This window comes from Phyllobates terribilis, unplaced genomic scaffold (genome assembly GCF_046119375.1).
Source record: "Phyllobates terribilis strain yellow unplaced genomic scaffold, ASM4611937v1 Scaffold_2__4_contigs__length_985480577, whole genome shotgun sequence".
NCBI lineage: Eukaryota > Metazoa > Chordata > Amphibia > Anura > Dendrobatidae > Phyllobates > Phyllobates terribilis.
In genome coordinates this window covers 517290521-517304825 of record NW_027362762.1, presented here as the reverse complement: position 1 = coordinate 517304825, position 14305 = coordinate 517290521, and the positions used below count along the sequence as shown (strand labels likewise).

Below are 14305 nucleotides of genomic sequence, written 5' to 3'. Positions count from 1 at the left end.
TCAGGGTAGCCCAATAATGTGAAATCTTGGAAAACACTTAAAAAGAGCAAAACGCCTAACCTTTCTTTTTGCAGAATTTTTTTCCTCAAACACATCTTCCTCCTCTGCTCCGTCAGATAAATGAGACTGCGAGGCATAAAAATGATCACATGGTTAATGAGTAATGAAGTTGTACAGTTCTTAAAGCACCCTCAACCCTCAAGATGGCAATTGCTGTGGTAAGATTAAATCCCACCTCTCCTACCATTCCTGTGCTGTGGGATAGGAAAGCAGGGAAGGTGTGGTTTAGTGTTACCACTGCACTCCACATGCCACTGCATCTGCCATCTTGAAAGCAAGAGTTTGAGAAGACCAAACTCAGCAGAGGAGGCAGCAGGAAGAAATTAGAGGGCCCCAGGTAGGGTGGCTTCATAGGGGAATCACCACTTGGTTGGTCTCGATGCAAGCCAAATAGCATATGAGCAGCTTGCCCACGGACTGGCAGTTAAGAGATGTTTGTGTGTAAACAGCATGCACCCATTCTCTCAAGATATTATGCTCAAAACCTTAACAAAAGAAAATTATCTCTTATTAGACAAGGTAGCATCTTCCATCAGAATGCAGATTCCCTTTTCTACCGGCAGACTTATGGAAATGAATAACCCAAGCAAAAAAAATAAAAATATCAAACTGTCTTTATTCATGAACAAAGAGGAGGGAATGCTACATTTACACAATACTTACCTCCTGGAACTGCGCCACTCTGATTGCAGACTAATCATAGAGGCCGCACCGGTCCGGGAGGTAAATAAAGAGTTTTTTTATGTTATGAAGCACCTCGGGGCTATTCAGAATGGATGTGTCCAGTAGTGGCTCAACCCTTCAAGGGTACAGCAACACATGAAGGAATAATCCACCTGCAGGTTTCTCTGCAAATTCACAACGAACTTGCAGCAAAATCCGCAAGTGGAACATTCAAATAATGCTGTGGATTTTTGACAGAAATTGCAGCAAGTTACATACGCTATTTGATGCAGGCTTAAATCTCCATATAGATCATTATTTGTGAAGAAAAATTACACAGCAGATGTCAGAACCCCAAGTAACCTGTGGGATGTAAATTAAAGGCGTTTGTCATCAAATGACATGCAGTTTTAACATTGCAATAAAACTAAACACTTAGTCTTGTGGCTGTGAAATTGCTTTTTATAAAAATCCTTTTTCCTAGGCTTGGCGTCCGGGGGATGCCAAGAAATGCCCACCTATATGCTTAATTTAAATATTCCCCCCTGCACGTCACAGGGCACTGTGATGTGCAGTCTAGGGCTGCACATCCAGCGCATGCGCAATGCGCATTTTTTTCTCTCCCTGCCCTATTTTACACTGCTGTGCTCTAGTTGAGCAGGCGCCGGGAGTCACTGACTTCCGCTCCATTGACCTCCGGCATGCGCAACAATGAGGTTTGGTCCCCACTCCTTCCCGGCATCCTGGAAGTGGGGACCAAACCTCATTGTTGCGCACGCGCACTAGAGCAGATCAGTAAGATAGAGCAGGGTCATGTGACGTGCAGGGGAGAGGGGGGAATATTTAAATTAAGCATATAGGCGGGCATTTCTTGGCGTCCCCCAGACGCCAAGCCTAGAAAGGATTTTATAAAAAGCAATTTCATAGGCACAAGCCCGCTAATATGGGACATACAGCTATGTCTAGATTCACATTTCTATAACCAGTAAGCCCATATTAGTGGTCTGATAGCTCCCTGGGTGGGGGGGGGGGGACAGATTCCCTTTAAAGGAAAGGCTCAAAAGTTGCAAATCCAGAGTATGGGTGCAGTGGCTTGCGAAAGTATTCACCCCCTTTGCTTTTACCAATTTTGTTACATTATAACCGGTGTTTAAATAGTTTTGTAATCCAATTTGTGTGATGCATCGGCACTAAATAGTCTTAGTTGGAGAAGTGAAGTGAGAAATATATAGGCATAAATTACATTTATGGGATCAAATAACTAAAAATTGGCTTGTTCATATGTATTCACCCCTTTTGCGATGAAGCCCCTAAAAATTTCTGGAGCAAGCAATTACCTTCATAAGTCACATGTTTAGTGAAAGGAAGGGAAGGGGTTAAGCAAGAGGCACCACTAACCAAACAACACCATGAAGACCAAGGAGACCTCTAAACAAGTAAAGGACAAAGTTGTTGAGAAGAACAAGTCAGGGTTGGGTTATAAAAAAAAAAATATCCCAATCTCTGATCATCACCGCAGAGCACTATCAAATCCATTATCATCAAATGGAAAGAACATGGCACCACAACAAACCTGGCAAGAGAGGGCCGCCCACCAAAACTCTCAGCCCGGGCAAGGAGGGCATTAATCAGAGAGGCAGCAGAGAGACCAAAAGATAACCCTGAAGGAGCTTCAGAGTTCCCAAGCAAAGGCTGGAGTATCTGACCATATGACCAAAATAAGCCGTACACTCCACAGAGGTGGCCTTTGGAAGAGTGGGCAGAAAAAAAGCTTTTACTTACAAAAATTGTCCGGATCGTTTGGAGTTTGCCAAAACAAATGTGGGAGACTCCCCAAATGTATGGAGTAAGGTGCTGTGGTCAGATGAGACCAAAATTGAACTTTTTGGCCTGTAAGTGTGTGACAAGGGGCTGTCATTTGCCTCTCCCTCTCTAAACAGTGTTTGTACCGATTGTATGGTTTATTATATTTTTGTGAATCAAAATTGTTTCATAGGCACTAATGTACACAGTTACTGTAATTTATTTTGATTAATGTATAATGTTTTTCATGTATAGTGTATAGGGAAAGCATAGGATACAGTTTAGGGTTTAGTTAGTGATAGATAAGCAGAGGTGGGCCTATTAGCGTATAAGAGATAAGGATATAAGAAGTTCAATGCACGTTGTTAAAGGATAGTGACTGCAGTTAAGTGGTGAAGGGTAAAGTTTGCCCAGCAACCAATGGAGACAGTTGGTGATTGGTCCAGTTAAAAGTGAGAGGGGTTTGGGCTAGAGTACACAAATGTTTCTTTCAGTCAGTCAAAGATCTAGTGGTTGGTGAAAACGTTGAATTATGTGCAGGAGGGATAACAGAGTGGAGAAGTTCAGGGCCAGTGGGCTGAAGGTCGACAGTGATGCAGCAAGAGGCAGAGAAAGAGAAGCAGCACTATGGAAAAGGGAGCGGTAAACTGCAAGGAATCTTCCCTAAACATCCAGGGTCTACGGCCTGGAGGAGCCAGCCTTACTTCCCAAGAAGGGGAAACGGACGGGGATATCCATATAGGAAGCAGCACCGGGTTTTGGAAAGCTGCAGTACCAGGTGGATCATACCTGGGGAACAAAGAGTTAGGAGTGAAAGGGGTATTGAAGAAGGCTGAAACGGTGTCTGTTATACCCCAATGTGCTGTAACTGAGTCCAAAACTGAACTGAACATTTTTAGGCTAAGTGCCCACGTTGCGGAACTGAAGCATATTTTTTACGCTTCTCCCTGGCGGGAAAATCGCATGCGGATTTTACATGCAGTTTTCCCGCCAGGTAGAAGCGTTTGTGAGGCGTCTTTGCAGCGTTTTTGCATGCATTTCTGCATGCGGGTTATCAAGCACTTCTCCAAGTGATTTAAGCATCACTTGGAAAAGTGCTTGACAACTTGTTCACACTATATAAATCCACGCAACCGGCATGGATTTATATAGTGTGACCAAGTAATAGTTAAAAAAAAAAGAATCAGAATGGTAAAAAATAAAAAAATAAAGTTTATACTCCCCTTCCGATGCATTCTCTGCCCCGTCCGGAGTCTTGAGCGGCTCACGCTGTTGTGTGCAGGACCTGCGGTGAAGTCATTGAGTCATGTGATGGGTCACATGACTCAATGACGTGGCAGGTCCTTCACACAACAGCGCGACGGAGGGAAAACATCAGAAGATAAGTATAAACTTTATTTTATTCTTTTTTTTACAGGTTCTTTGGTACCCAGGTCTGGATGAGAGTCTCCTCTCATCCAGACTTGGGTACCATCCGCACATTGATTCCGCTGCGCTTCCGCAAAATTAATGAACATGCTGCGGATTTCTGACCGTAGCATATACGCTGCGGAAAAATCCGCAGCATGGGCATTGACATTGCGGAATGCCATTGGGGACCATGGGGTGCGGATATACATGCGTTTTACAAGCGTTTACGCTGCGGAAATTCCGCAGCATATACGCTTGTAATACGCAACGTGGGCACGCAGCCTAAGTAAAGTTGAACTGTTAAATAAGGAACAAGAGACTGTGCTTGATTTTTTGCCTGCAGCTGAGGTCGGAGTTCCAGAGCAGATAGGACCCTCAAGGAAAACTGAGTGTTATCAAATACACACAAACTACACGAAGAACAGGACTTTATTTTTTATTTGTGGGGAGCCAGGGTGTGGGAGAAGAACAGCAACCCCTCGCCATGACTACCACCCTGCACCCCTCACAGGTCACTAAGGTAAACGCTATGTCTGGCACCAAACCAACACAGTTCATCACCCACCCATCTCCACAGTGAAACATTGTGATGGCAGCATAATGCTGTGAGAATGTTTTTCAGCAGCAGAGACAGGGAAAATGGTCTGAGTCAATGCGGAAGATGGATGGTGCGAAATACAGGGGTATTTTTGAGCAAAACCTGTTTCAGTCTGTCAGTGATTTGAGACAGGGATTCACCTTCCAACAAGACAATGACCCAAAGCATACTGCTAAAGTAACACTCGAGTAGTTTAAGGGGAAACATGTAAATGTTTTGGAGTGGCCTAGTCAAAGCCCAGATCTTAAAGGGAACCTTTCATGTCAGTTGGAGCATGTAAACTGCCCCCAGGTTGTTTTTGTTAGTGATGCAATGTTCATCACTAACACGCTTTTTTCATTAAAATCTGAGCTATAATCTTTTGTAAAAAGAACTTTATGTACTTATATCATACCTGCTTGTTTAGTCATAGGGGTGTTCTTCACTTGATTTAGTCCGTCTTGTCGCTGCCCACTCAATTTGAACTGTCCCCGGGTTTGCACTGATGTCGCATGACAAGCGGGAGCCGCTCATCACAGCGCACGCACGGATAGCCGATCAGGAATGAGCAAGCGCGGCTTTAAAATACACATTGTGCAAGCGTGACTGATAGTATACAGTGCGCAAGCGTGGGATTTCAACAGGAACATTCATGTGACGTTGGCGCAAACTATTCAAATTGAGTGGGCGGAGACAAGCGGGGCTGAATGAAGTGAAGAATACCCCTATGACTAAACGAGCAGGTATGATACAAGTACATAAAGTGCTTTTTACAAAAGATTATAGCACCGATTTCATGAAAAAAGCGTGTTAGTGCTGCATATTGAATCACTAACAACAACCTGGGGGCAGTTTACATGCTCCAACCAATATGACAGGTTCCCTTTACTCCAATTGAGAATCTGTGGTCAGACTTGAAGAGGAAACCATCTAACTCGAAGGAGCTGGAGCAGTTTTGCCTTGAGGAATGGGCAAAAATCCCAGTGACAAGATGTGGAAAGCTCAGCGAGACTTATCCAAAGTGACTTGCAGCTGCAATTGCCGCAAAAGGAGGCTCTACAAAGTACTGACTTTAGTGGGGTGAAGAGTTATGCACACTGAAGTTTTCAGTTATTTTGTCCTATTTGTTGCTTGTTTCACAATAAATGAAAACTAAATGTTCATAATGGTAGGCATGTTCTTTAAACTGATGTGAACCCCTCAAAAAAAAAAAAAAAAATGAAATTCCAGGTTGTGAGGTAGCAAAACATGAAAAATGCCAAGGAGGTTAAGACTTTTGCAAGCTGCTGTAAGTACATATAGGCTTCATGCGCATATGTATTGGGTTCGATGTCTCTGTTTTAATGAGGCATAAAAAAAAAAATTATACACCTTATATCAGACACCAAACTATGCTGAATTCATTCAAGAGTGGCTAAAGGTCTCAAACTTTTGATCATTGGACTCTTCAGTAATACTTACATAACGACTCTTCAATCTGCCTTTCACATTGGCACATATAGCATCTAGGGATTCTTCTTCAGGATTATCACTTTCCTCATCTTTATCAAAAAGATCACCATCAGCTAAAAGACAGCCACTATCATTTAAAGGAGGCTGTTCCCCTTCCCTTTGTGGCTGAGAAAATAAAATATTCACAATTGAAAAGGGCAAAACACTCGAGTGCATTTTGATAGGATAACACATTGGAAGTTAAAGTATAACTTTGGTTACATTTTCAAGTCAAAACAGCTTAAAAACACGAAAGACTGTATGGTCATGCAGAGCACCACAAATTTGGTGTACAAGTGGAACTATGCTCACTCAGGAACCGTGTGAATGAGATGAGATCACTCAAAAACAAGGCTTTAGTTATAACATGCCTTGTATGGGGCTGTAATAAGGCAACTTGTATGGGGCTGTAATAAGGCAACTTGTATGGGGCTGTAATAAGGCAACTTGTATGGGGCTGTAATAAGGCAACTTGTATGGGGCTGTAATAAGGCAAGCTGTGGATCATGGCACAATTATATTCTGTCATATTTAAATGGAATTTAATAGACAAACTTCTGAATGCATTAAGACGTTCTAGACATGTGGATGTGGCAAGAGAAGTAATACAATATGGTGGACAATATTTTACATATCATGTCATGACCAAAGTGACTAAAAAAAGATGAACATAAGGTCAAACATGTAGCAAAAACTGAAAATGATTGACCTTTCCAAATGGGTCCCAATGGGGATAGTGCAGATACTGTCTGTAAAGCGCTGTGGAATTAATGGCTCTATATACTGCAAGTGAGTAAAATAACCACCTGATGGCGATTTCAGATGAGGGAGTCTTGTGACTCCAATACCCCATTACCAAACCTCTTATTACTTACATACGTATTCTGCATCTTATACTTGTTAATCTTTTCAATTGCTGCCATTTTCTCTCTCTCCTTCTCTGCTCTTCGTTTTGATTTGCTCTTTTCTTTCATTTCTATACCAGTTTGATTGTCCAAAGACTTGTTTTTCTTATTAACGGAGGTGTTTTTTGGTGGACTGTCTTTATCACTGGTTGCCCCTACATAATTTACTTCATTATTTGCCACAAGGTCACCATCACTATCATCACTGTCAAGAAGAGCTGCTTGGATCCTCCGGGGCTTTACCATATCTGTGGATTTGTTCTCTTCATCACTTTCAAGACTCAGCTTAGTGTTGGTGATAACATTGGTGTCACATTCAGGGTCACTGTCACTTTCTTCAAACACTTTCTTATTTTTAGATTTCTTATGTACCAGGATTTCATCATCTGAATCTTCAGAGAAAAATAAAATTGCATTATAAAGCTAAAGTTACACAATGTTTTGAAGCAGTTGTAGGGAATTTTTGTTGGCGTTTTTCAAAATATTTCTTCTGCGGCCAAATATTGTTATTGTAAAGTATACGAGCAAATTAGGCTCAGCTAGAATCTTGTTTTATGTTCGTCATGAGCACCAAGAAATCTCTTGGTATTCACAAATCTTACAATCTAGTCTCATTTCAGAACTCCGTGTAACACGATCTGTGATGCACGGACAGACCAAGGGTCTCCTGACCCAAACTTGACAGTTTAATATAGGAGACTGTTAAATTCAGGTCATGAGATCGGGACAGTCCATGCATGACATACTGTACACTGACATCTGAATGAGGTTCTAAACAGGTTCACTACTATCTGATAAAATCTGCAAAACTGCATAAATTGGCATCGAAATTCCTTAAACCCCCTCATGATGGTCGCATGGGCAAATCAGGTGCCTAGTGCCATATTGAGTGCTATGAATGCAGCAATGCCAGTGCCAAACATTTATACACTGGATCCATGGTTAGCAATTCTAGAGATTGTTTCAGAAAGTGCTCAATCCTTTTAATTACTACAAAAACAACAAAAGATCCCTGCTGGGGAAGAAAATGGTTGTTGAATAATTTTCCTGCATTAGGCTGTGTTCACACGATGCGTATTTCATGCGTTTCCGCGGCGTTTTTGCAGTTGCGTAAACGCCGCGGAAACGCATGAAAAACGCATGGTAGAAGGGAAGCAATGTTCCCCAATGGAAATCCGCATGTGCTGTGCCCATGATGCGGATTTTTCCGCAGCGTTAACGCTGCGGTCAAAAATCCGCAGCATGTCAATTAATTTTGCGGAAACGCGGCGATTTCGCCGCCATTGACTTGCATTAGAACGCGCCAATTCCGCAAGACAGCATTTGTACTTGCGTAATTGGTGCGTTCTAATGTGCGGATGGTACCCGGGTGTGGAGGAGAGGAGAGTCTCATCCACACCCAGGTACCATTAAAAAAGCTGTAAAAGAAGAATAAAATAAAAAATAAATGTATTCTTACCATCTGTCGGCCCGCACAGCGCTCCCGCTTGGTTCCCGGCACTTGCAGTGAGTTGTAGGACCTGCGGTGACGTCAGAGTCATGTGACGGGTCACGTGACGCTGACGTCGGCAGGTCTTTCAATTCAAAGTTGCCGGCGAGGGAGAACAGATTGAGCAGGACAGCGCGGGCCATCGGAGGTAAGTATATACACTCTCTCGGTTCACACTGTATAAATCCATGCTGTTTGCATGGATTTATATAGTGTGACCTAGTTATCAAGCACTTTCCAGGTGATGCTAACATCGCCTGGAAAGCGCTTGTCAATCTGCATGCGGAAACGCATGTGAATCTGCATGTGGATCCGCATGTATTCTGCAGGAAAAACGCATGCACAATCTGCATGCGTTTTTTCTGCCAGGGAGATGCAGAAATGATGCAGAAATTTTCTGCTTCATTTCTGCATCGTGTGCACATACCCTTACCCTTCAAGTGCAATGCACGAAAAGTGGACTCCAAACAATTCCTACAATTTTAAAAAACAAAGCCAGATAGTATTAGCTGCAGCCATTCACTGAGCCCAGCAGCTCATTCCATCAACATCAGCAGAGCTGCTGAGCTCATTGACTGCCTGCAGCAATGACATCACCACTGCAGCAAAAACACAGAGCTCTGAGCAGAAGCAAACAAACAGTGCTGGTACCAGAAAGAGTGAGTACAATTTTACATTACAGGAATCAATTGGAGTATACTTTCAGAAAAGAGAAAAATCCCTTTAGGGTTAAAAATTAACTTTGTGGGAGGAACCCAGAAGTACATTTAAAAAACTGCCAGCTTTTCTAAGCGGTTTGTTGTGAAATACTTGTACTTGCCAATAAAATAGCAGATCTAGATGATCTTTTCTTAGATATTTGCCTTAAGTAGTTCCTCTATCATCTTCATGGAATGGAAGAATAAAGTGAGCGACTAAGCTGCGTCTTTATACACTGACTGTCCATTCAATACTTATAGTGTGTAATATGGAAGAGTAACACATGTAACAATTTATTGTTCTATTCCCTGTAGGGAACGACAACAATGGCAATTTGCTGAATTCTATGAAAAGATCATCACGTGTTTTCCCTATGAAATGACAATAAGGCTATGTGCCCACGATGCAGAAATGCTCAGGATTTTTTCCTGAGCGTTTCTGCATCTCCCTGGCAGAAAAAACGCATGCGGATTGTACATGCGTTTTCCTGCCAGGGACATGCGGATGTGAAGCGTTCTTCACTTGCATTTCCGCATGCGGGTTGACAAGCACTTTTAGCATCACTTGGAAAGTGCTTGTCACTTGGTCACACTATATAAATCCATGCAAACAGCATATATTTATATAGTGTGACCCGAAAGAATGTCAAAAAAAAAAAAAAATCTATACTTGCCCTCCGATGGCCCGCGCTGTCTTGCTTCACCGTCCCGGCAGCGGTGGATTGAAGGACCTGCCGACGTCAGCGTCGCGTGACCCGTCGACGTCAGCGTCGCGTGACCCGTCGACGTCAGCGTCGCGTGACCCGTCGACGTCAGCGTCGCGTGACCCGTCGACGTCAGCGTCGCGTGACCCGTCGACGTCAGCGTCGCGTGACCCGTCACATGACTCTGACGTCAGCGCAGGCCCTTCATTCCATCAAGAAGTGCCGGGAAGCAAGGAGGAGCGCACCGCGGGAAGGTAAATATACATTTATTATTATTTTTTTTTTCAGCTTTTTTAATGGTACCTGGGTGTGGGTGAGACTCTCCTCTCCTCTACACCCGGGTACAATCCGCACATTAGAATGCGCCAATTACACAAGTACAGATGCAGTCTTGCAGAATTGGCGCGTTCCAATGCAAGACAATGGCGGCGAAAACACAGCACTTCCGCAAAATAATTGGTAGTGCAGCGTTTTTTTCCGCAATGATAATCCACAGCGGAAATTTCCGCAGCATGTGCACAGCACATGCGGATTATCATTGGGGAACATGACAGACCTTCTACCATGCGTTTAAGCGTTTATGCAGCGTTTTTGCCGCTGCGGAAACGCTTAAAAAAAGCATCGTGGGCACACAGCCTAAGTTTTTATTAAATGACATGTGACACGAGCATACAGGTCTGTCTGTAAAGTACCTTCATTCTCCAGCAAGTTCATGCTTTCCTGCTGGCCTCCAGGAGAACCCATTCTGCAGCTGCCTTGGCCACTATCCGTATCACTCTCCAAGACTTTTGGTCCAATACTGTTATCTTCTGAGGCCAGATATACCTAATGTTGACATAATAAACCAATTCAGTAAAAATAAAAGGAAATTGAGCAGCCATAAAGTATTTATCAGCTTGACCATGCAAAGGTACAGGGGTGAAGTCACACACGCTAGTTTTGTGGTATTCTTATACTGGAATTCTCAAACTCATGAGGAAAGATGTTTTTGGTAAAACAGCAACAAAATACATTTTTTTTTATTAGACTATACTCTTATTTTTTTTGCATTTTTGTGAAACTTTTTTTGGGCATACATTTTGTCATAGCCAAAGAACAACAAAGCTTGAATTTTTTTTTTTTTTTTTAAATTGGGGTCTCAGTTTGTGCTTAAGACCCAGAGACATATGCATTATTACTTTTTAAACAGTTCAAGGAACGTGTAAATTAAAGAACTAAGCTGGACACTTTTGGTGGCTAAGATGTTCTGTGAGTGCAGAGCCAAGGTAGCCCTTAACTGACAGGAGTAGTATCATAAGTATTGACCAAAGGTTCACAACATTTTATGGTCTCAAGACCACATCATCATCCTATACCACTTCCAATAATAATAATGAACGATTCCACAAAACCTCCTGCTGCATTCACACATCCGTGTATCACGGTCAACGATTCACTGACAGGCTGCGAGTAAGGCTGTCAACTTCAGGTCAGGAGATCCGCAAGCAATCGTAATCTGACTGCGACACGCCGATGTGTGTAACTGGCCTTAAAGTGGTAGCACACTAACATTTATGGCATAACAAAAGTATAAGCCATCAATATCTGATATATAGGCAGTCCTGAAAGTTTTACCTGCCTGTACCAGGATAATAGGGTTCCCCACTGCACAGGAGACCATGCATACTTTCAGCTTTCCATATTAAAGATAATGGGTGGTACAGTAACAGTTTAGAATCTCTCAACTCCCATAAACTACAATGGAGAGATGCACGTGCATAAATGGCCACATCAAAGGGTATGTGCACACGGCATCTTTAAGACAATGGTGGAGCCACCACAGTTTCCCTGGGTTACTCCACTTCAAGAAAAAGCCAGCGGTCTTTTTTCTGAAGCGGCCTTGGTGACAGTATTCCCATTGTGCGGCGGCTCCATCACCAGCGACTTTTTTATATAAACTTAAACTATAACTAGTGAACAGTTTCCTAACAGAAGGCACACAAAGGATAAACATGCTACTAATTTTAATCGTTTCACGGTTTTCAAACTATGAAGAAGTTAACAGTAGTAACAAAAGACTGAACATGTGCACAGCAATGTCATTTTTATAGTGGATTAGAATACGACATCGTGTGAAATACCCACACTCAGTTACTCCTGGCAAATGTATGGAGTCCCAGAGATGGCTCCTCAGTGCACCATTACTACCTGCCATTTCGGTGTCACAATGGATGGGGCAGCGTAAAATGTCATGAGGGGCTCCATGTGGCCTTCCAGTTATAAAACCTATGTTACAATGGTTGGGGCTACATATAATGGCATGGGAGGCTGCATAGAGTGTCAAGGGGGGCTGCATGTGGCTCCTTGTGATAATCCCTTCTATGTCACGATGGTTGGAGCTGCATGCATAGCATGGGATGGCATGGGGGTCTGCATGTGGCCTCCGGTTATGAACCCTTCTATGTCACGATGGTTTGGGCTGCATGTGGCCCCTGGGTATGAACCCTTCTATGTCAGGATGGTTGAGGCTGCATGCATTGAATGGCATGGGGGAGGCTACACGTGGCCTCCGGTTATGAACCCTGGTCAAAACAAAATGAGGCATGAATAGCAGGAATGGAAGCTTCTATAGTTTGTGACAGTAATGAAACATGACCCCCTAAAAATCCAAACCAGTCCTTAGTGGAGGACCAACCTCTCCTCCAGTCCACCCCTTAAGTCAAACAAACTATCAGATCAGAACCAGTGCAAACGTGACCCAATGTGCTGGGGCCGGCAGAAGCTCTGCCCAACGGCGGGACAATGGCAGCATATTTGTGAAAGAAGATTGTACAGCAACTAGACAGATTTTTGACACCCGCACGGCCCTTAGAGATAACATGTAAAATACTTTAAATTCTCAACAGTGAAAGGAAAGATGCTCTGTGTATAAATTTATGTTTTTCTTTTGACTGTAATATTACAATAAAAACTTTAAAATCTAATTAATACAAAACATGGCGGCGCAGCAGCAGTGACCAGTGAGTCTGGAGCTACAGACAAAGACCGTGCTAAAACGCAGAGTAGTGTTAATGAGCAGGGCCGCACTGCCACGCACAATGGGCTGCCAACCTCACAAAACTTAGGAACAGCAGGATTTTTCCCGGTGGCAATGCGACAACATTCACTCATTTTAAGCTGCGGTGTCGCTACATAGCGCCATTACTGGCCAAAGCCGCATGAAGTCCCAGCATAATGTAGTATGGGTATGAGAATTTGTAAGGCGTCATTCACACAGGAAGAGTGTGTGTGTCTAATGTACATGAAGGTATATACATGTAAGGCTATGGGAATGTATTATATATACATATATAGTATGTGTGACTAACGTACATGTAGCTAGATAGATAGATAGATATATACACACACACTATGATATTTATATTATTACTCTGCAGACCCTGCGCTCCACAATGCCGTGTATACGGCCGTGCACACATCAGAAAAGCCGCTGTCTGTATTAAATGGCGGTAAGTGAAGGCGTTGCTCTTGCTCACCTGAAACTCCGAGCTGGCGGCCATCGCGCTCTCCGGTGACAGCTCCCGCCAATACAGCCTGCAGCAGCCGCCTCGGAATTCGCGCCCCGAAAGATGGGCGGGGCATAGAGCTGATCCACCAATGGGCTGAGGGCTGCGGGCTGACGTAAGCAGCTGCGTGACTGCGCCTACACCGGGATGGGGAGTTGGTGACGTCATCTGTTGTCACCAGAAAGGCGACAGCTGTTCCTGATTGGTGCTGGCGTTAGTGCTGTGTGTCGTGTATAGTCAGGTCTCCCAACTGTACATTTACCTGTATAATTATAATATTATTACATAACATGTATAATGTAGTCCATGGCATTGTGGGTAAAAGTTGTTCTTGCTCCTTTGAAGGCTCGGCAACGCCTGGTATTTTGATGTCCTATCTTGACTATGGGTCATCAATATCAAATCCTGGGGGTCCAACACCCTCCCCGACCATGTGTTTGTGGCTACCACTGTGGCCTTCCACTGTATAATGGCTTTCTCAGGTACTGCTGCTCAGATGCTATTCCCTGCACTAGGGTCTGAGCTGGGGAACCAGAAAACAGCCCCCACACAATGGAAAAAATATCGCTGCATTCATAACAATCCAAAAGAATAAAGTATTATGTCATGTTTTTGACCAGTTCCTTTCGTTAGTTCTGAATAAAATAGAATAAAAAGACGTATGCATTCCCAAAATAAAGGTTCCACTAGAACTACATCTCGTTGTGTTTTTGTAAAACTAGTAATACAAGAAAATGCCACCATTTTCTTTTTATACAAGGGTAGAAGGGTCTGATGCACAATTACATTACTGTCAGTGGGGGTCTGACCTAGGGGAATCCCGTGGATTTTGACAATACAGGGAGGACAGAGTTACTCACGGACTTGCATAAGTTTAAGACAATGCAGACAAAAGTTGCAAATTTAGAGCTCAACTGTTGTGCGGAAAAAAAATGTGCAACTTTACCGCCACACATGGCA

At 43.3% G+C, this 14305-nt stretch overlaps 1 protein-coding gene across 1 annotated transcript in view; it reads right to left on the bottom strand.

The window, feature by feature from the left end:
- CLSPN (claspin) overlaps positions 1 to 13432 on the bottom strand; it is a 62114-nt gene extending 48682 nt beyond the window's left edge. The window contains exons 1-5 of the mRNA XM_073665941.1: positions 13316 to 13432; positions 10493 to 10625; positions 6880 to 7301; positions 5975 to 6130; positions 61 to 126 (exon numbers count right to left, since the gene is read on the bottom strand). Of these exons, the coding sequence (XP_073522042.1) occupies positions 61 to 126; positions 5975 to 6130; positions 6880 to 7301; positions 10493 to 10625; positions 13316 to 13339 (801 nt within the window). The 5' untranslated portion in view covers positions 13340 to 13432. The remainder of the gene's footprint in view (positions 1 to 60; positions 127 to 5974; positions 6131 to 6879; positions 7302 to 10492; positions 10626 to 13315) is intronic.
- Between the last annotated feature and the right edge of the window lie 873 nt (positions 13433 to 14305).